Source organism: Pristis pectinata, chromosome 8 (genome assembly GCF_009764475.1).
Source record: "Pristis pectinata isolate sPriPec2 chromosome 8, sPriPec2.1.pri, whole genome shotgun sequence".
In the NCBI taxonomy this organism is placed as follows: domain Eukaryota; kingdom Metazoa; phylum Chordata; class Chondrichthyes; order Rhinopristiformes; family Pristidae; genus Pristis; species Pristis pectinata.
The window spans coordinates 7,371,806-7,394,092 of NC_067412.1; the positions used below are offsets into that span (position 1 = coordinate 7,371,806).

Below are 22,287 nucleotides of genomic sequence, written 5' to 3' on the forward strand. Positions count from 1 at the left end.
GTAAAATGATCTTACTGAATACTGCAACAAGCATGAGGGGCTGAATGGCCTACTCTTGCAAATATTAGAGTCATAGAATGTAGAAATAGGCCCATCTAGTCCACACTGACCACCAACCTCCCCTTTACAATAACCCTACATAGCTCCATCTCAGATTCTGCCACTCACCCATGCACTCAGGGTAATTTACTGCCACTAACTGATCTACCAACCCACAAGTGGGAGGAAACCAGAGTTCCTGGAGGAAGCCCACATGGTCACAGGGAGAACTCTGCAACAGAGATCAGGATTGAACCTGGGTCACTGGAGCTGTGAGGCAGCAGCTCTACCAGCTGTGCTACCTTAAGGTTTTATGTTCCCTTTCAGAAACTGTCTCTAAGTCTGTGCTTTTATTCCGACGACAGGAGCTCTGGAAGTGGATGAGTGAAGCCTTCTGGGTTACCAGACCAGTCAGATAAATGTTATGCTGCCTCATCCCAATATTCCAGAATATGTCCTTACTCTGGTAGATCAGGCGATGAGTACGACCATGTATTATTCCGATTTGTCACTGGGCTCTTCCAACCAATCTCATAATCACTGGTATCTTGAAGCATGGGGTAGTGTAGACACTGTCTGGTCACCGGAGATGGAGGAGCTTGCTGAAGACATTGAACTGGGCAGGAGGTAGAAAAGGAAAGGTGGTTAGTCAGGAGTGTTTTGTGAGCAGTGGGAGCACTTGGGTCATGCACAAACTCAGCCCAATAAACCAGTGAAATTTCATCCCAAATAGAGTTTAACCAAACAGAACACACAGCGAGATTGGTAAAGGTAACTGATTCTGTAATGTTCCATCATAAGCCTTTAAGATCTTACACCGGACATCAATATTTCAATAAAGCAGTTATATTCAGACTGACAAAATAGAATTTGTACACAGAAGTGAGGTTCTGTAGTTTGATCTTAATTTGAATGAATCCAGTAGTTTTCTATTCCCAGTGTGTCCCATTGCTCTAAAAACAACGTGAGGAAAGAGTCCTTGATGGTGTCCGATTTCCCCAGCGGGGGGAAACATCTTGTTAAGGTCCTCGGAACCAATAAAGTCACCTCTTATTCTTCTAATCCCCCCTGATCTGCTCAACCTTTCCTCATAGACAATCCCTCATCCTATTTTTGCCAAGTTAACCTTCACTGAACAGCCTCCTATACAAGTGTTTCCTTCCTTAAATAAGGAGACCAAAACAGGAAGCAGTACTCCAGGATGGGTCTGATACTCTGCACAATTGAATCAAGACATTCCTACTTTCAGTCTCCATTGCCCCAGTTCAGAAAGCCAACATCCCACTTGCTTTCCTAAATACTGTCTGTTTAGAGTCATAGAGCCATACAGCAGGGAAACAGGCCCTTCGGCCCAACTCGTCCATGCTGATTGTGTTGCCCAGCGAGCTGGTCCCCTCTGCCTGCACTTGGCCCATAGCCCTCTAAACCTCTCCTATCCATGTACTTATCTAGAAGGCTTTTAAACGTTGCTAATGTGCCCACCTCAGCCACTATTTCTGGCAGCTCATTCCAAATACGCACCACCCTTTGAGTGAAGAAGCTGCCCCTGATGTCCCCTTTAAATCTCTCGCCTCTGATCTTAAACCTATGCCCTCTTGTTTTCAACACTCCCTCCGTGGGAAAAAGGCCATGTGCTTTTACGGTCTATGCCCCTCATGAACTTATACACCTCTATCCGGTCACCCCTCAATCTCCTATGTTCCAGGGAATAAAGTCCTAGTCGACACAACCTCTCCTTGTAACTCAGGCCCCCAAGTTCAGGCAACATCCTGCTAAGTCTTTTCTGCACTCTTTCTAGTTTAATAACATCCTTCCTGTAACAGGGTGACCAGAGCTGTACACAATACTCCAAGTGTGGCCTCACCAACCTCTTGAATAACTGCAACATAACTTCTCAACTCCTGCATGCTAATGTCCTGTGTTTCATGTACAAGGATATCCAGATCCCTCTATTCAACAGCATCATTTATTTTCCTCTATTTAAATATGATTCTGCTTTTTCACTCTTCCTGCCATTGTGGAGTGTGGAGGATCAGAGGGATCTTGGGGTCCGAGTCCATAGGACGCTCAAAGCGGCTGCGCAGGTTGACTCTGTGGTTAAGAAGGCATATGGTGTATTGTCCTTCATCAATCGGGGAATTGAATTTAGGAGCTGTGAGGTATTGTTGCAGCTATATAGGTCCCTGGTCAGACCCCACTTGGAGTATTGTGCTCAGTTCTGGTTGCCTCACTACAGGAAAGATGTGGAAGCCATAGAGAGGGTGCAGAGGAGATTTACAAGGATGCTGCCTGGGATGCAGAACATGCCTTATGAAAGCAGGTTGAGGGAACTCGGCCTTTTCTCCTTGGAGAGACGGAGGATGAGGGGGGACCTGATTGAGGTGTATAAGATGATGAGAGGTATTGATAGGGTAGATAGTCAGAGGCTTTTCCCCAGGGCTGAATTGGTGGCCACAAGAGGACATAGGTTTAAGGTGCTGGGGAGTAGATATAGAGGAGATGTCAGGGGTAAGTTTTTTACTCAGAGAGTGGTGAGTGCATGGAATGGGCTGCCGGAAACGGTGGTGGAGGCGGATACGATAGGGTCTTTCAAGAGACTGTTAGATAGGTACATGGAGCTGAGTAAAATAGAGGGCTATGTGTAAGCCTAGGAATTTCTAGGGTGGGGACATGTTCAGCACAGCTTTGTGGGCCGAAGGGCCTAAATTATGCTGTAATTGTTCTATGTTCTATGTTCTATTGTGGATAACCTCACATCTTTCCACATTGTATTACATCTGCCAAATATTTGCCCACTTCCCATCTCTTTGTAGATGTTTTGCATCATTCTCCCAACTTGCTTTCCCACCAATCTTTGTATCATTAGCACCTTTAGTTACAATAAACTCAGTCCTTTTATCTAAGTCATTACTGTTGTCTGTAAATAGTTGAGGCCCCAACACTGAAGCCCTGTGGCACTCCACTAGTTACAACTTACCGACTGAAAACGATCCACTTATCCTGACTCTGTTTCAACTTTGTAAGCTAATCCTGTGTCTACGCCAATCACGTGTGGAGGAATATTTTATTTGCCATTTTATTCAATAAATTTTGGAAATTCAAATGCACCACAGCCACCAGTTCTCCTTTAAACACTCTGCTTGTTAAATCCTTACAGAACTCTAATATATTATTGAAGAAAACTGTTTTCCTGTCATATTGAATCTGCTTGATTGTATTACAGTTTTCTAAAAGTGATGTTAGTAATGGATTCCAGTCTTTCCCCAGTGATAGGTCAGCCTCACTGTCCAATGGTTTCCTGCTCTCTGTCTCTTGCCTTTCTTAACTGGGATGTTAGATTTGAGATTACAACATTAACTGCTTTCAGAAAGTATTTAGAACTTTGAACAGTACAGCACAGGAACAGGCCCACGATGTCTGTGCCAAACACGATGCTGAATTAAACTGTCTTTTCTGCCTGTACATGAGCCATCTCCCTCCATTCCCTGTATATTTGTGTGTCTATCTAAGAGCCTCTATTGTATCTGCTTCCACCATTTCCCCTGGCAGCCCATTCCAAGCACCAACCACTCTCTGTGTAAAAAAAGTTACCCTGCACATCCCCTTTAAACTTTCCCCCCTTCACTTTAAATGCACATCCTCCCAGTATGTGACATTTCTACCCTGGGAGAAAGATTCTCACTGTCTACCCTATCTATGTCTCTCGTATTTCAATGGCTGTAACTTGCACTGAGACAGCCCATGGGTATGCTATAGAAATATATGATCTTCCTTTACCGTGATTTATTTTTGAACGAACTTGGCGTAGTCGTGCACAACCCAACAAAGTCTTGCTTCGGTTGTTGTAGAGATATGGTAGCAATGCCTCTGCCATCCACTTAAATAGCTCCCCTGATCTGAAAGAGACAGAGAGTCAGATGGTCTCCAGCAGAGCGCAAGGTTCAAAACCTTAAACATGGGCAATATTAAGAACAGGCTCAGAATTGTCCTCTGATGCCACCCGGGACAACGTAATCACATCTGGGCTGCAACCCCAAAGTAGCGTCTAAATGATTAAGAATGATTCATACAGACAAGGAGAAGAAAATGGTCTATGACTTTCTAAGCTACTTAAATTTTGCTCAGTGTATTTAACAACAGAAATCTATAAGTATGTTGTTGGATATATCAGAATCAGGATTATTATCACTGACATATGATCTGAAATGTGTTGTTTTGCGGCAGCAGTACAGTGCAAAGACATAAAAATCTATAAATTACAAAAATAAATAAATAGTGCAAAAAATATTGAATTGGTGTTCATGGACTGTTCAGAACTCTGATGGCGGAGGGGAAGAAGCTGTTCCTGAATTGTTGAGTTTGGGCCTTTGGGCTCCTGATTTAATTTAAAATCTTATGATCACGCAGAATATGTTCTTACGCAGACAGTGGTGACAATTCAGAACTCACTGCCTGCATGGTCAGTCAGGGCTCTCAAGAGGCACTTTACAGAGAATAATTCGCAGGACTACAGAAAAAACAGCAAGGAAATGGGACTGACTAGATTGATCTGTGAGGAGCCAGCAGGATTCAATGGGCTAAATGGCCTCTGTCAGTGCTATAACAGTTTTTAAAACATTGATTCTTCACAAATATGTGCGCCTTTTGGTTAAAGTTTGATCATCCATCTTCATCCTGTTCATTTCTGAAGGCAGTTAAGAGTTGGAAGGGTTGGAGTCACATATAAGCTGGACAAGGATGTCAGATTTCCTTCCCATGAACCTGATAGAGCAGCTTTTAATTTAATTACATTTCCAGCTGCTGAGAAGACATTTAAAACCATTTCTCCAAGTCAGTAACTCAGGCTTGTAGATTAGGGCAGCACAGTGGCACAGACAATAGTATTGCTGCTTCACAGTTCCAGCGACCCAGGTTCAATCCTGACCGCCGGTGCTGTCTGTGTGGAGTTTGCCCGTTCTGCCTGTAACCGTGAGGGTTTCCTCCCACATCCCAAAGACAAGTTGGTAGGTAAATTGGTACATTGGTTTATTATTGTCATATGGACCAAGGTACAGTGAAAAACTTAGTTTTGCATGCCATCCATACAGATCATTTCACCACATCGGTACACTGAGGTAGTACAAGGGAAAAGCAATAACAGAATGCAGAATAAGGTGTTACAGTTACTGAGAAAGTGCAATGCAGGCAGACAATGAGGTGCAAGGCCATGACAAGGTAGATTGTGAGGTCAAGAGTCCACCTTTTAGAACATAGAACACTACAGCACAGTACAGGCCCTTCGGCCCACAATGTTGTGCCGACATTTTATCCTGCTCTAAGATTATTGTGCAAGGGGACTGTTCAATAGTCTTATAACAGCGGGATAGAAGCTGTCCTTCAGCCTGGTAGTACATGTTTTCAGGCTTTTGTATCTTCTGCTCGATGGGAGGGGGTAGAAGAGGGAACGTCTGGGGTGGGTGGGCTCTTTGATTATGCTGTCTGCTCTACTGAGGCTGCGAGAGGGGTAGACAGAGTCCATGGAGGGGAGTCTGGTTTCCATGATGTGCTGAGCTGTGTCCACATCTCTCTTCAGTTTCTTGTGGTCTTGCACCCACTGGAAATTGCTCCTCAGGTGTAGGTTAGTGGTAGAATCTGGGAGGAGTTGGTAGGAATGTGGGGAGAATAAAATGCCATTAGTGTATTTTAGTGCAAGTGGGTTTTGAGTGTGGACACAGTGGACCTGCTCATGTGCTTCTGAATCTAAAGCAGGTCTTGACTTAAACTCCATGTCACCACTCCCAGCGAGGGTGTAGTCAGTAAGGTTTCAGATGTCACTGAGTGCCCTACCTTTTGATTTTCTGGAACTCCACTCCTTTTCTCACTCCGACCAGACCTTGTCGAATTGAACTATGAAGGAGTCGACTCTGGGCGTCTCTGAACGAGTCTCCATAATTAATCAGCAAGACCACCAGCAGGAACAGCATGTAAATGATGAAGTTCTGGAAGACAAGGTATGACAAACCCAGTCAGCCACATTCAACATCAGGGCAACCAAGCGTACCCGAAGTCGAGAGAGCCCAGCACACAGACAGGAGTCAGTTCATGTTCAGTGCAATAGTTCCTATCCAACAGCACTTGTTTTAAGTTGAAGCATCTACATTGGAAAAGCAATTCCTCTAAAATAATTAACTTGTTTCAACTCACTCAGCCCTTCGTATCCGAGTTGGTTCCTGGCAGCATAATCCCATGGGTCCCATTCTCGTCTCCCTGTATCCTTGCAATTTATTCTCTCCCGCATGCCCATCAACTCCCCTTTGTTAACCAGCCACTCTTTTGCCGCCTACCCACACTGAATTAACCAACATGACTGCCTTTGGGATGTGGGAGGAAACCGGAGCACGTGGGGGTAACCCATGCTGGCATAGGGAAAATATGCACAGACAGCAACTGGGGCCCAATAATTATCCCTGTTCTTACCATATTTATAAAATAGATTTACCAGACAGGAGGCCATTCAGCCCACTGTATTGTGCCAGTTGACTCCGTCTAAACTTTCCACTGCCTCGGGAAAGAGGCCAACATAACAAGCACCCACCCCAGACATTCTCCCTTCTCCCCTGTCCCGTCAGGCAAAAGATACAAAAGCTTGAAAGCACGTACCACGAGACTCAAGGACAGTTTCTATCCCGCTGTTACCAAACTCTTGAATGGACCTTTCATACGCTAAAAGATGAACTCTTGATCTCCCAATCTACCTCGTTGTGGCCCTTGCACCTTATTTGTCTACCTGCACTGCACTTTCTCTGTAGCTGCAACTCTATACTCTGCATTCTGTTTTCTTTTTACTACCTCAATGTATGACGTACGTCATGATCTGCCTGGACAGCATGCAGATAAAAGCTTTACACTGTATCTCAGTGTATGTGACAATACCAATGACACCACTGTTGTTGGCAGAATCTCAGATGGCGATGAGGAGATGTACAGGAGTGAGACAGATCGGCTGGTTGAGTGGTGTTGCAACAACAACCTCGCACAATGTTAGCAAGACCAAGGAGTTGATTGTGGACTTCAGGAAGGGGAAGTCGGGAGAACACACACCAGTCCTCATTGAGGGGTCAGTGGTGGGAAGTGTGATCAGCTTCAAGTTCCTGGGCGTCAGCATCGCTGAGGATCTATTTTGGGCCCAACACATTAGTGCAATCACGAAGAAGGCACACCAGTGGCTCTACTTCATTAGGAATTTGAGGAGATTTGGTATATCATCAAAGACCCATGCAAATTTCTACAGATGTACAGTGGAGAGCATTCTGACTGGTAGCATCACCACCTGGTATGGAGGCTCCAATGTGCAGGACTGAAAGAGGCTGCAGAGGGTTGTCGACTCAGAATCAGAATCAGGTTTATTATCACTGACATATGCCGTGAAATTTGTTGTTTTGCCGTGAACACTATCTTAGCCAGCTCCATCACGGGCACAACCCTCCCCACCACTGAGGACATCTTCAAGAAGCGGTGCCTCAAGAAGGCGGCATCCATCACTAAGGACCCTCACTATCCAGGACATGCCCTCTTCTTGTTACTACCACTGGGGAGGAGGTACAGGAGCCTGAAGACACACACTCAACGATTCAGGAAAAGCTTCTCCCCTCTGCCATCAGCTTTCTGAACAGTCCATGAACCCATGAACACGACCTCGTTATTCCTCTTTTGCACTATATTTATTTTTGTAATTTCTAGTAATTTTTATGTCTTGCACTGTACTGCTGCTGCAAAACAACACATTTCATGACATATGTCAGTGATAATAAACCTGATTCTGATTCTAATAAACCAATACCAACACCAAAAGCTACGCAGCTTTAATCTACCTTCCAGCACCGGGTCCATAATCCTGCAGTTACAGGTCTTCTAGTCCAGATCCAGGTCCTGTTTAAAGGTGATGAAGGGTTCTATCTCCACCATCCTATCAGGCAGCGGGTTCCAGACCCCTCCCACGCTCTGCGTGAGCAAAGATTTCCTCATCTCCTCTCTAGACCTTCCACCAACACTTTAAATCTCAGCTCCTGGTTTTTAACCTCTCTGCTCATGTCTGTAGGTCTGTCTTACTCACTCTATCTGGTAATGTTATACTCCTCAATTATGTCTTCCCTCAACCTCCTCTGCTCTAAAGAAAACAAGCCCAACCTATCCAATCATTCCCCGTTGCCGCAGTTTTCCAATCTTGGCAACGTCCTCATATATCGCTGCACCCTCTCCAATGCAATCGCATCTGCTGTATAATGTGGTGACAGTATTCAGGCTGTGGTCTAACTAGTGTCGTATCATAACCTCCCTGTTCTTACATTGTATGCCTCAGGCCCAATAAAGGAAAGCATTCTGTAACCCTTTTAACCCTCATTGACACGCCCTGCTACTTTTCAGGATCTTAAATATATTCCCAGCCTTTTCTTGCCTTTTGCAAATGAATATTTTCTGGCCAACTGGAAAATGATGAAAGTTGCATCCAAATTCTTGATATGTGTGTCTGCCTGGGTTTCCTCCGGGTGCTCCGGTTTCCTCCCACATTCCAAAGACATACGGGTTAGGAAGTTGTGGGCGTGCTATGTTGGCACCAGAAGATAAGATAAAATAACATAGATAAGATTTCTTTATTAGTCACATGTACATTGAAACAAACAGTGAAATGAACCTTTTGCATGGAATGTTCTGGGGGCAGCCCTCAAGTGTCGCCACGCTTCCGGCGCCAACATTGCATGCCCACAACTTCCTAACCCATACGTCTTTGGAATGTGGGAGGAAACTGGAGCACCCAGAGGAATCCCACGGAGACACGGGGAAAACATACAAACTCCTTACAGACAAGGGCAGGAATCGAACCTGGGTCGCTGGCACTGTAAAGCGTTATGCTAACCGCTGCACTACCACACCACTACCACGGCGACACTTGCAGGCTGCCCCCAGCACATTCTCAGTAACGCAAAAAGATGCATTTCACTGTGTGTTTCGATGTACATGTGACTAATAAATAAATATCTTATCTTATTTGTTATTTAAGGAATAGGAATTAGAATTGGTAATTGGTTTATTATTGTCACATGTACCGTGATACAGAGAAAAGCTTTTGTTTACGTGCCATCCAGACAGATCATTCCATACAGAAGTACATTGAGGTAGTAAAAAGGAAAACAGAATGCAGAATATAGTGGTACAGTTACCGAGAAAATGCAGTGTAGGCAGACAAATAAAGTGCAAGGGCCACGAAGAGATAGATTGGTAGATCAAGAGTTCATCTTTCAGCTTATGAGAGGTTCATTCAAGAGTCTAATAACAGTGGGGTAGACGTAATGATACCGACTACTTTCATTTTTATATCAGTTTTAATACAACAAACTCTCTGAAGACACTTCACAAGCAATTAACAAGCAAAAACTGATACTAAACAACATTAGGGCAGATGGACAAAATTTAGGTCAAGGAGTTAGATCTTAAGGATCATCAGAGAAGCAAAGAAGAGGAGGAGAAGGGGAGAGGGTCCAGGCTGCTGAAGGCACGGCTGCCAACAATGGAGCCATTAAGACTGGGAATGTGTTGGTAGCCAGAGTTGGAGGAGCATGGAGATCTAAAAGGGTCTGATGAAGGGTGTGGAGGGATTTGAAAACAAGGATGACTTTCTTTTTGGTTTGCTTCACTATTATCCAATGTGAGTGAACCAGCACAGGGATGATGGGTGGATATGAGTTTAGACAGACAGCAGTGTGCTTGAGCCGAAGGAGCGAGGTCTCCAGGAGTTTGTGTGAGAAACTGTCTGGATGTAACAAGTCATGTCAAGTCGAGTCTATTGTCATCTGCACAAGTACGGCGAGGTACAGGTACAATGAAAACCTTGCTTGCAGCGGCATCAAAGGCATGTAGACTCAGACAACACACAGAAGATAAATTGTACATAATTTATGAAGAAAAGGCTGTGTAAAAACAAAGACACATTGGTGCAAATGAAAACACAATCAGAGACAAGTCCACGGCAGTGCAAGAGGTGGTCCATAGCATTCCGTTGCTGAGGGAGGGTTAGGGTTGTGCAGGTCAGTTCAAGAACCTGATGGTTGTAGGAAGGTAGCTGTTCCTGAACCTGGTGGTGTGGGACTTCAGGCTTCTGTACCTACTGCCTGACGGTGTGGGGATGAGAGTTTAAGCAGCAGAGGTGCAACATTTGGAACAGTCAATGTACTTTTAATGCAAAATCAATGAGGCTGAGGCAGCCCATTTAGTTCTTGAGGTAGGAATCTTGCAAACCAGTGTGTCTGAGAGTTACACCTGAGACCTGGCACACCCCAGGGTTCCGAGGCAGGAAGATCCGCAGACAGCCTGCAGCACAGAGGTGATACTCTCACCAACGAACAGGCCCTTCAGCCCACTGAGTCCTCACTATTTACATGAATCCCATTTTATTCTCCTGACATCTCCATCAACCTCCCCCAGATCCCACCATTCACCTTACACACTTTGGGGCAATTTACCTTCCAACTGGCAAGTCTTTGGGATGTGGGAGGAAAGCTGAGCATCCAAGGGAGACCAGGCAGTCACAGGGAGAACGTGCAAGCTCCACAGAGGCAGTGCCGGAGGTCAGGAAGGGACCCACATGCTCGTGTAGAAGGGAGGAGTTCTGCTAATAATGATGCTAGTGGAATGTGATTTCTCTTCAACTGTTGGGGGTAAATGACACAATTGGGATAGGACAGGACAAGGAGAGAGAGTGAGATGGGGTGAAGGTTACAGGTTGGAGTGAGGGAGAGGAACGTTACATAAGGAAGTGAGAGAGGGCAAGGAGTAACTCAATGGGAAGTGAGGGTGGTGAAAGTCGTGGCTGAAATTGAAGGATGCAAAGGAAATTTGCAGCAAGGAGAGAGGAAGTGAAGCTCCGGCAGTGAGGAAGGGAGAGGGAAGTTGCGGCAGGACATGAGGGAAGGGGAGGACGGATGCAGGAGGAAGTGAGGGGGGAGAGGGGAACGGGATGGCAAGAAGTTAGGGAGGAGGAGAAGAGTAGTGGCAGACAATGTAGAAGATGGAGGAAAAACGCAGGAAGGAATGAGAGGGGAGGGAAGATGCAGCATGGAGGGAGGGGGAGGAGAATTGCAGTGGGGAGGGCAAGAGGCAGTGGCAATTGACCTTATGGAAGCGTATAAAATCATGAGGGGCATAGATAAGGTGAATGCACTCAGTTTTTTTCCCAAAGGAATCAAAAACTGGAGTGCATGGGTTTAAGGTAAGAGTGGAAAGATTTTAAAAGGGAGCCGAGGAGCAACTTCTTCACACGGAGAGTGGTCCATATGTGGAATCAGCTGCCAGGGGAAGTGGTTGAGGCAGGCACAGTAACAACATTTAAAAGACATTTGGATAAATACATGGATAGGAAAGGTTTAGAAGGATATGGGTCAAATGTGGGCAAATGGGACTAGCTTGGATGGGCATCTTGGTCGGCATGGACCAGTTGGGCTAAAGGGCCTGTTTCTGTGCTGTATGACTGTCTGACTCTAATGTAAGGATTGTGAGTGACTATTGAGACTTTGATTGCCATAGTGATGGTCTGGATAATCTACTGGACGTGGATGGATCCAAGCACCAGTTATTATTTCTATAAATAGATTTACAACTTAAAACATTCAGAAAAAAAAAAGCTTGAAATAACACACATTCACCTTTCACTCTAACAATCCTGAATTTTTGCAGGCAGACCTTCTCAGAGTCACAGAGCAATAGAAAACAGATACAGGCCCTTCAGCCCAACCGGTCCATGCCATCCACGGTGCCCACCCAGCTAGTCCCAATTTCCTGCATTCGGCCCATATCCCTCTAAGCCCCACCCCTCCATGTACCTATCCAAGTGCTTATTAAACGATACTATTGTACCTGCCTCACCCACTTCCTCTGGCAGCTCGTTCCATATACTCACCACCCTCTGTGTGAAAAAGTAGCCCCTCAGGTCCCTTTTGGGAAAGTTATAAGATAAGAGTTAAGACAAGATATCTTTATTAGTCATATGTACATTGAAACACACAGTGAAATGCATCTTTTTGCGTAGTGTTCTGGGGGCAGCCCGCAAGTGTCACCACGCTTCCGGCGCCGACACAGCATGCCCACAACTTCCTAACCTGTACATCTTTGGAATGTGGGAGGAAACCGGAGCACCCGGAGGAAACCCACGCAGACACGGGGAGAACGAACAAACTCCTTACAGACAGTGGCCGGAATTGAACCCGGGTCGCTGGCACTGTAAATCATTACGCTAACTGCTACAAGTTAAAACTTGGATCAGGTATATACTGTACAATCTTAAATTGCTGCAATGAACATTTTTTTGAAGCTTAAATAAGATAAATATTTGCATTTTATCTTTATAAGTAATGGTGCCTCATACTCTTAGAATGAGTGGTCAGATCCATTTCTAACACCTGAACAATTATCCCAACAGAAATACAATACATCTGATACTGAGAGGCTTCCAATTGCTGTGCGATATAAACATGCGGTTAGAAAGTTCATTAATATCACTGTTACACCCAACTACTGAATACCCACGATAAACTGGAGCTGAGACCAGTGGTGCATTTGGCCTGGGTGCTTTGATAGCTCTGTTGCTTTGACAATGATGGATCAGCTGCCGTTAACTCTTGGCCTTGAAATTGGAAAAAATCACTAACGTAAACCATGAATCATTGCAGAACAATCCACCCTTGCCAACTTTTCCCCCCTTCAGTATTTATTTTGGCTACTGTTGGAAAATTAAATAGCTACATCTTAGATCGAGCAATATGCAAACCCTGGTCTGTGGCTTTGGAAAAATACATTCTTCTTTCAGTGATAGCTTAAGTGAAGCATATTTCACTTTCCTCGCAATTATATAAGGCTTACGCTGAGTCAGAGATTGCATTTTTGTTAAAAATCCCCTGATTGCTGGAAATTCTGAAATAAAAACAACAGAACATTCTGAAAAAGGTGCCAGACAGTTAGCTGAAAGAGTGAAATATAGGGAGGATTTTTGTCAGAATTCACATTTAATTTCAACTCATCATGTTTCGATAGATGCAAAAATTCTGCTGGAGCAACTCAATGGGTCAAGCAGCATCCGTGGGGGTAATTGACTTCCAGGCCTCCGAATTCAAATCTCAGGTATGTACATTCACTTTACCATTTCTCCCTTCTGTTTTCCCTTTGCGTCCTACGATCGACAATCTCTGCGATGCATTGGTACCTTCTGGGCCTTTCTCCTTCTCACCCACAGCAAATGTGCCGGGCTCCACAACTCTCCGTCCTCTCCGGCCAGATCCATTCTCTCAACCAGCCGTTCTCCGTGTTCCTGACCTCCACGAGGGATCATAAACTCGCCCGCCTCCAGGCTTCCAAAGCTCCATCTAGACAATTCCTTCCCCCTCCACAGATGCTGCTTGACCCGCTGAGTTCCTCCAGCAGATTATTTGCTGTTTCTCATTCCAGCGTCTGCAGTTTCTTGTGTCTCGGCAGATGTCTGACCAGCTGGAGGTTTCTGGAGATCAGGAGCCTCTGACATAGAATTTTACGATGGACAATGAGGCCATTCAGCCCTTTCTTGTTTATGTTCCATGCAAGCCCTCCCAGCCATCTGCATACAGAATGATGGTCAGAAGACGCAAGGGGGTGGAGGGGGTGTAATCTGAGGTAACACTTATTTATACAGGGTGGTTACGGAACAGAGTCAACCTGGGCTTTCAAAAGAGATTTATGTAAGCAATTAATATTATCGAGAACGGAGTGGGAAGTAATGGAATTAATTGGATCGCTCCAAAGTGGGCTGGAATTGGCTCAAGGGGCCAAATGCGCTCCTTCTACGTTGCAAGAATTCTTCTTCTGCAGTCTAACGGTGTCAGCAATCTTTTGATTCCACAAGACCATAAGATATAGGAGCAGAATTAGGCCATTCAGCCCATCGAATCTGCTCCGCCATTCAATCATAGCTGATTTTTTTATCAACCCCATTCTCCTGCCTTCTCCCCGTAACCCTTAACCCCCTTACCAATCAAGAACCGATCAATCTCTCCCTTAAATTCACCCAATGACTTGGCCTCCGCAGCCCTCTGTGGCAACAAGTTCCACAGATTCACCACCCTCAGGCTGAAAAAAATTCCTCCTCATCTCAGTTCTAAAGGGACATCCCTTTATTCTGAGGCTGTGCCCTTGGCTCCCAGACTCTCCTACTGATGGAAACATCCTCTCCATGTCCACTCTATCCAGACCTTCCACCATGGTGTGTATCTAGTTTTGCCTTTGACGCATCAATCAGAACCACTCTCTGTGAGGCAAGTTCCACCCTCTCACCCCTCTCTGAGTAAAGAGGTGGACTGTGTGTTTGCCAAGAAGATCTGGAAAAGGATGCAAGTGCCCTTATTGAGGGTCATCCCGAGCAGCCTGCTTAACAGGGGACTCTGCGAACCACAGGTTGTTTCCAGGGACACGTACTGGAAGATCATCAATGTGGCGAAAGATACTCCTAGGTTTGCCTGAAACTTCTTGGTCTTCCCATGGTAGGAGATGTCCGCAAAGGAATGCTGCTGACTGGCACACTCCAAGCTGGAGAATCTGAGCGACACACCGCAAAGGCTGTGCGGGGAAGGACCACAGTCCAGGGTCCTGCTGCCATTGCACACTGAGGGTCTGGGCCCTGTGTAACAGTCTCTCAAATATGATGCATTGTAAACAGAATGTACTGGTCGCCTCATTATAGGAAGGAGGTGGCAGCTTTAGAGAGGGTGCAGAGGAGATTTACCAGGATGTTGCCTGGATTGGAGAGCATGTCTTATGAGGATAGGTTGAGCAAGCTCGGGCTTTTCTCTTTGGAGAGAAGGAGGAGGAGAGGTGACCTGATAGAGGTGTACAAGAAGATAAGAGGCATAGATCGAGTGGACAGCCAGAGACCTTTTCCCAGAACGACAATGGCTAACATGAGGGGGCATAATTTTAAGGTGATTGGAGGAAGGTAGGGGGGGATATCAGAGGTAAGTTTTTTACACAGAGAGTGGTGGGTGCGTGGAACGCACTGCCGGCAGAGGTTGTGGGGGCAGATACATTAGGGACATTTAAGAGACCTTTAGATGGACACATGGATGATAGAAAAATAGGGGGCTATGTGGGAGGGAAGGGTGAGATAGATCTTAGAGCAGGATAAAATGTCAGCACAACATTGTGGGCCGAAGGGCCTGTACTGTGCGGTAGTGTTCCATGTTCTATAATAGTGAATGTAAAGAGAGATGTATGCCCGTTGCACTGTATTTCCTGCATATATTTTTGTAAATGAAAACAAAAGGTTTCTCCTCATCCCTTATCCGTTTGCCGGCTCGGGTCGAGGATTAGTGGGAGTTTTCCGATTATGGACGAGCGATACCTTGAGCATCCTGTGGAGGATCTGGACCTTCTTCGCCTCCTCCCTTGCCTGCAGAAGACCGTACCCTTGCGGAGGCCGAACCTTTCCAATCCTTTCCGAGATCTGCTCCACGCGCGGCTTCTCCACCAGATTGTCATCTTCATCTGGGTGGACGCGCTTGGCAACCAATGAGAAATAAAGTGCTTCAGTCAGAACCTGCCGGAGAAGCAGAAGGACAGAGTCATTGACAGTGGAACGCTGCTATTCAAATGTAATGACCATGCCTAGAAATTCATCCATAGTCAGGGATGCTGAACCCACTGTACAGCAGTAACATTTGCTGTATTCTGTCTCTGAATTTAAGCTCCATGTATCACAGAAAATTAACATTGTAGGAGTCCATTCGGCCCACTGTGTCTGTGCTTGGTCCTAACCCTACTGACCAGCACTGGGTCTGTACACTTGTAGGTCACATTTCTTCAAGTGCACATTCAAGTACCAGAGTCATAGCGTCCTACCGCACAGAGACAGGCCCTTCAGCCCATCAAGTCCACGCCGTCCTTTGCACCTATCTGTACGAATCCCATTTACCCACGTTGGGCCTGTAGCCTTCCATGCCTTGGTGATTCAAGTGCTTAGAGTCACAGAGTAATGCAGCGCAGAAACAGGCCCTTCAGCACAACTCATCCATGCCGACCACGGTGTCCATCTGAGCTAGTCCCATTTGCCCACCTTTGGCCCACAGATGTCTCTTAACTGTTGTGAGAGTCTCTGCCTCCACCTCCACCTCAGGTGGCACAGATTCCAACCTCTCTATGCAGAGTCCCAGACCCCCAGCACCCTCTGGATGAGAAATATTTCTTCCCCTCTAATTCTCCCACCAATTATTTCCGCCACCAGTTTTTTGACACAGTCTGCTAAGGGGAAATATTTCATGGAGTCTTGGCCATGCTGACCAAGATACCTGTCTAAATTTTCTTGCATTTGGTCCATATCCCTCTTTCCATTTCCTTTTTACCCTATCTAGGACCCTCATAATTTTATACAACTAAATAAAGTTTCCTCTCAGCCTCCTCTGTTCCAAAGAAAACAACCCCAGCCCATCCAATCTTATAGCTACAATTTTCCAGTCCTGACCACATCCTTGTAAATCTCCTCTGCACCCGTTAGAGTGCAAACACATCTCTCCTGTAACAAGAACCGTACACAGTACAGTTGTGAGTCAAGCAGTTTTATACAGTTCCAGTATAACCTCCTTGCTCCCTAAAGTTAATCTGCTGGATTTCAAGCGTAGAACACAACACCCTGATATAACCATACAATGTCCTTAACAATAATAACTAGGGACTAATTTCTAGGTATGTACACTATATTTAATCTTACATTTTAAATGTTCTTATACCTGGGATATTTTTGAGATGAGACAATATGCAGAACAATCTGAGCTCTATAATCACTGGTAGGCAGTGCACCTCCTATTGTAAAAAGCCCAGGGCTTTAGCTAACAATTTATCTCTTAGTAACTCTGAGGAGCACAGAGATCGGCAATGCACCACACGCAACTTTCTAAAGAGCCGTCGGCAGTGGGAACTGTGATAATGCTATTTTGTGCAAAGTCTTTTCAGATTTGATTCCAGCTGAATGAGTTTTATTTCTGCGGATTATTTTACATTCCAAGTGCTTCTTCACGATGATGTAACATTGAGAGAAGAAACTACTGCCCTGATGGATGAACCTTGCTTCATGAATCATTGCTAATCTATACCAGGCTGGTTGTCAGGTTACCTGGTCACTGCAATGCTTCAGGTTGGGAATGACTCCCACACCCAGCTAGTCATAGAACATTACAGCACAGTACAGGCCCTTCGGCCCACAGTGTTGTGCCAACATTTTATCCTGCTCTAAGATCTATCTAACCCTTCCCTCCCACATAGCCCCCCAACTCTCTATCATTCATTTGTCTATCTGACAGTCTCTTAAATCTCCCTAATGTATCTGCCCCCACAACCTCTGCCGGCAGTGCGTTCCACGCACCCACCACTCTCTGTAAAAAACTTACCCCTGACATCCCCTTTATACCTTCCTCCAATCACCCTAAAATTATGTCCCCTCATGTTAGCCATTGTCGCTCAGAGAAAAAGTCTCTGACTGTCCATAGAGTGGAACAGTGCAGAAAGAGGCCACTCTGCCTGTCAACCTCATTCTGGTCCTTTGCAAGAGCTCCAATTGGTCACCGTACCCAAACCCCTTCATTCTTTCATCTTTAAATCTCACGGGGGTCATAGAGTTCTAAATCAAGGAACAGGCTTTTTTACAAGGCAATTCCAAGCACGTCGCCTTTCGTGATCTCGAGAAGCTTAGACTGAAATCTTTGACAAACGTGCCTTCAGAGGTTCCAGGAGGAAGAATGAGGAGAGGACGCTGAAGATTCCTGAGATGAGCCACATGAGAGCTACCCGGGGAGTGAAGGAAACGCCAATCCAAAGTGACACGGTGATAGAAACAGAGAAGAGGAGGAAGCAGAGGGTGTGCGCTGTGTAACTGCACCAAAATGGGAAGAGACATCGCTGTGGAGGGTCACTGAAAGCTGTTGAGACACAACAATATCAAGCAACGTTAGGCAAATCCAACATAAGTACAGTAGCACAGTGGCTACATTAATGCACTAGCATCGAGAAGCTTGGATAATTGATCTGGTGGCTTCAAATCCCATCACAGCAGATGCAAAATTTGTTCAAGCCATTTAAATAACAATAATCTGGGTACCAAAGAGCTTGTGTCAGTAATGGTGTAAATGAATCTTCCAAAATTGTCATTCAAAAGCCAATCTGGTTCCGGAAGGTATCTCAGACAAGGAAATCTGCTGTGCTGACATAACCGAGCCCATGTGTAACCCATCAATGGGATTTACTCTTAACTGTCCGCTGAATTTCAATAGAGGGAGTGAGGGATTAGCAGTGGCCAGTAAATGCCAGCAATGCCCACATCCTGTGGATGAATGAATTATTAAAAAGGTTATTCTCAATTATACTTAAAAGGTCAACATCTTTAGTCACTTGCAGTAAATGTCCTTTCGATGCAGACATAGAGTCTCACAGTATGGGAAGCTTTGGTCCATTGAGTCTGTGCTAATCATCAGCTACCTATTTTCTTTACACTAACCCTATCCTAATGCTTTTTACTCCCTTCACCTCAACCTCACACCCAAACCCCCCCCCCTCAAATTCCACCACTCACCCACACGCTTTGGGCAACATACAGCAGGCAATTAATTGACTAACCTGCACATTTTTAGGATGCGGTAGGAAAGTGGAGCACTTGTGGGGGGAGCCCATGCAGTTACAGAGAGAACATGCAAACTCCACACAGACAGCACCACAGGTCAGGATTGAACCGGGGTCTCTAGAGCTGTGAGGCAGCGGCTCTACCAGCTATGTCACCCCATTTCTGAAATTTAATTCCACTAAACTGCATTTTAGACGTCGCAAGTTATGAAGAACTGTGCAACAAACAATCTGCTAGAGGAACTCAGCAGGTCGAGCAGCATCCGTGGGAGGAAAGGAATTGTCGACGTTTTGGGTCGAGACCCTGCATCAGGACATTGATGCTGCTCCTTGGCTAAAATACCTTACGACCAATAAGGCTCTTCTTGAGGTGTTGGGGAGTGAGATCTCAACTTGCTGCTGTGCCTCAGTATCAAATTGCTAGTCCAGCTCCATATATCTGAAGAGTGACTCACTGACTCAGTCTCCTGATGCACAGATACTGCCTGACCCGCTGAGTTCCTCCAGCAGATTGTGTGTTGCTCCAGATTCCAGCATCTGCAGTCTCTTGTGTCTCCAATGAACAGCTGGTTGCATTAATACTGGAGAAACAAAGGACTTCAGATACTGGAATCTAGATGAAAAACACAATGATGCTGGAGGAATACACAAAAGAAGTGCTGGAGGGACTCAGCAGGTCAGGCAGCATCCATGGAGGGAAATAAACAGTCGACGTTTCGGGCCGAGACCCTTCATCAGGACTGGAAAGGAAGAGGGCAGAAGCTAGAATGAGGAGGTGGCGGGAGAAGTACAATGCAGGCAGGTGACAGGTGAGTTCAGGGGATTGGCGGGTCCAGGTGAGAGGGGGAAGGTAGGTGGGTGTGGGGGGGGTAGTGGAAGATGTAATAAGCTGAGAGGTGACAGGTAGAAGAGGCAAAGGGCTGAAGGAGGAGGAATCTGGTAGGAGAGGGCAGTGGACCATGGAATAAAGGATGGGGGAGGGGAGGAGAGGAGATGGACAGGTCATCAAGGCGGGGGAAGGGAGCCACAGGAATAAGGGAAGACAAAGGAGTGGGGGGGGGCAGAAAAGGAAGAGGTGGGGTTACTGGAAGTTAGAGAAATCGATGTTGAGGCCATCAGGTTGGAGACTCCAAGGTGAAATATGAGGTGTTGTTCTTCTTCAGCCCTTGGCCTCTTCTACCTGTCACCTCTCAGCTTATTATGTCTCCCCCCCCACTCCCCCACCCACCTGGATGGCATGCAAAACAAAATTTTTCACTGTAGCTCGGTACATGTGACAATAATAAACCAATTTATGTCTAATCATCCACTATTCTAGGGAAAGCAGCCGGCTTTCAACGGTAAGAAGTTGCTATAGTTTCCACTTCACATGCTCTTTGTTTTCTGAGTATACTTGACTTTGGTTGATTGACAAACCTCTCCCCCTGTCCCCACCTCCAATTTCTTGGCCAAGACAGTATTGCCACAGGCACATCATATTTTTATGCAAGTCAGTTCCTTGGACTCAGAGCAGTGGTTCAGAGCGAAGCTGAAATGTAATCTCCCCGCAGATGTTTCCTGAGCTGCTGAGTGTTCCCAGCGTTTTCTGATTTTATTTTTTTTACATGTCCCGAGCGTGATTGACTGGGAATGTTGAGGACCCTCACAAACATCCAATGCTCCCATTGATGGCTGAGCCTGGGGGTGGGGGGCGGGGCCTTGCCAGCTGTCAGAGCCTTTGTGGGAGAGCAGCCGGCTGCCTGCTCTGAGATGGTCCTTATGCTGATGGACTCCCTGTGAGTGATTGCGCTCTGTGCCCTGCTGGAACAAGTTGTGGCAGGAGGGCAGGGAGGCAGTGAACTTTAGGTTCAGGCAATCTGTCCCACCAGACAGAGGGAGAGGTTTCTCTTTGCTTTCCAAGTCCAGTGCCCTGTGAGAGTATCTTCTGCTGGTTCTACTCTCTTTACGACATAGAAAGAGGCCATTTGGCCCTCACTTTGGGGGGCTGAACATTGTGGGACAGGCATTTGAACCACAACGTTCTGACTCAGACGCAAAAGTCTTCACCCACTCCACCACAGCTGGACTGGTTTAGCACACCATCTGTCCAATTTTTTTTAATAATTTATTCCTCCATGGGATGCGGACATCACTGGAAACTCTGAGATTTCTTTGTCCACCTCTGACCTGAGGTGTCAATCACGTTGCTGGGCTTGGAGTCACATATAAGGCAGGCCAAGGCAGGTAAGGATGGCAGATTTCTTCCTGTTCGATCTTTACAACAATCCACTAGTTTCCTAGTTACTGAAACTAGGTTAATAATCCATATCACTAGTGCCGTGTGGGATTTGAAGTCATACTAGAACTGGGGGGCATAGTCTCAAGATTCGGGGGAGTAGATTTAGGATGGAGGTGAGGAGGAACTGCTTTTCCCAGAGAGTAGTGAATCTGTGGAATTCTCTGTCCATGGAAGCATTAGGGGCTACCTCATTAAATATATTTAACACAGTTAGATAGATTTTTGCATAGAAGGGGAATTAAGTGTTATGGGGAAAAGGCAGGTAGGTGGAACTGAGTTCACGGCCAGATCAGCCATGATCGTATTGAATGGCGGACCAGACCCAACGGGCCAGACGGCCTACTCCTGCTCCTATCTACATCTTATTTCTTATGCTCTGAGGTCTTTGGTTCAGTGATCAAGGCCCCTGGTTACAAACACATTAACTTAACCATTGAACTGGATTGGTAACCTGGATACACAGGATGGATGGCTAGAATTTCCACAGGGACTTCCCAACCTCCAGAGAAACCAAGCAGCCCTTTGCATCACTTCCCCAGGAACGGGTGGGTGGCTTCCTCAATTTTCCACTGGAATTGTGGCAGGAGTTCAGGAGAATCTGAAAGGAATCATCCCCAAAAAAAACAAACTGCCGGAGGAACTCAGCAGGTCAGGCAGCATCTGTGGGGGGAGATGGACAGTCGACGTCTCTGACATTACTTCATCCCTAACGCTTGTCAGCTCTTGCTTTGCCCCTCCTCCTCATCTCTTTATACTGGCTATCTCCCCTCTACTCTTTCAGTCCAGGTGAAGGGTCTTGACTTCCACCAATAGCATTGCAGAACTCCTCGCACAGGATGTGGGCTGTAACGGAAGAGTTAGGGGAGGTGACAATGACAGGCAAACCCAACATCAGGGAGTAAAATTCTTCAAAATCAGGCAGCTTCATTATTCTGGAGCAGGACATGCGCTTGGTGCATTTACCTATCCTTCTGGTGGTGGCCAGTCTTCCAATACCTTGGGTTGGACGGATGATGTGACCAAAGTCACTGGTCTTGTGCAGAATGGCTGCCTCTGTTGGCAGCTCCTCATTTCCACTGATTATCTCCGTTCTGAAGAAGAAAAGGTAAAGGTGTTAAAGAAAATATCAGCAAAACTGGACTGGTGAGATATCTCAGCAAGTCCCAACACTCAGGCATGGTCGTGAATCCTCACTTCCATACCAAACCTGTTCCGAGGATCTCTGGCACTGCAGATGGAATGTGTGGGGTACAAAGCTAATGTGGCATCTGGAATAAAATTGGTAATCTAGATGCTGACTGAGCTAATTCCCATTT

The 22,287-nt window shown here is 45.9% G+C and overlaps 1 protein-coding gene across 4 annotated transcripts in view; it reads right to left on the reverse strand.

Moving 5' to 3' along the window:
• Positions 1-22,287, reverse strand: part of pkd1a (polycystic kidney disease 1a) — a 239,949-nt gene that overhangs the window by 24,138 nt on the left and 193,524 nt on the right. For all 4 annotated transcript variants that reach the window (XM_052020991.1, XM_052020990.1, XM_052020989.1 and 1 more), the window contains 6 exons: positions 21,935-22,062; positions 17,794-17,996; positions 15,431-15,625; positions 5,866-6,017; positions 3,817-3,935; positions 502-655 (listed from right to left, as the gene is read on the reverse strand). In XM_052020991.1, coding sequence (XP_051876951.1) covers positions 502-655; positions 3,817-3,935; positions 5,866-6,017; positions 15,431-15,625; positions 17,794-17,996; positions 21,935-22,062 — 951 coding nt within the window. The remainder of the gene's footprint in view (positions 1-501; positions 656-3,816; positions 3,936-5,865; positions 6,018-15,430; positions 15,626-17,793; positions 17,997-21,934; positions 22,063-22,287) is intronic.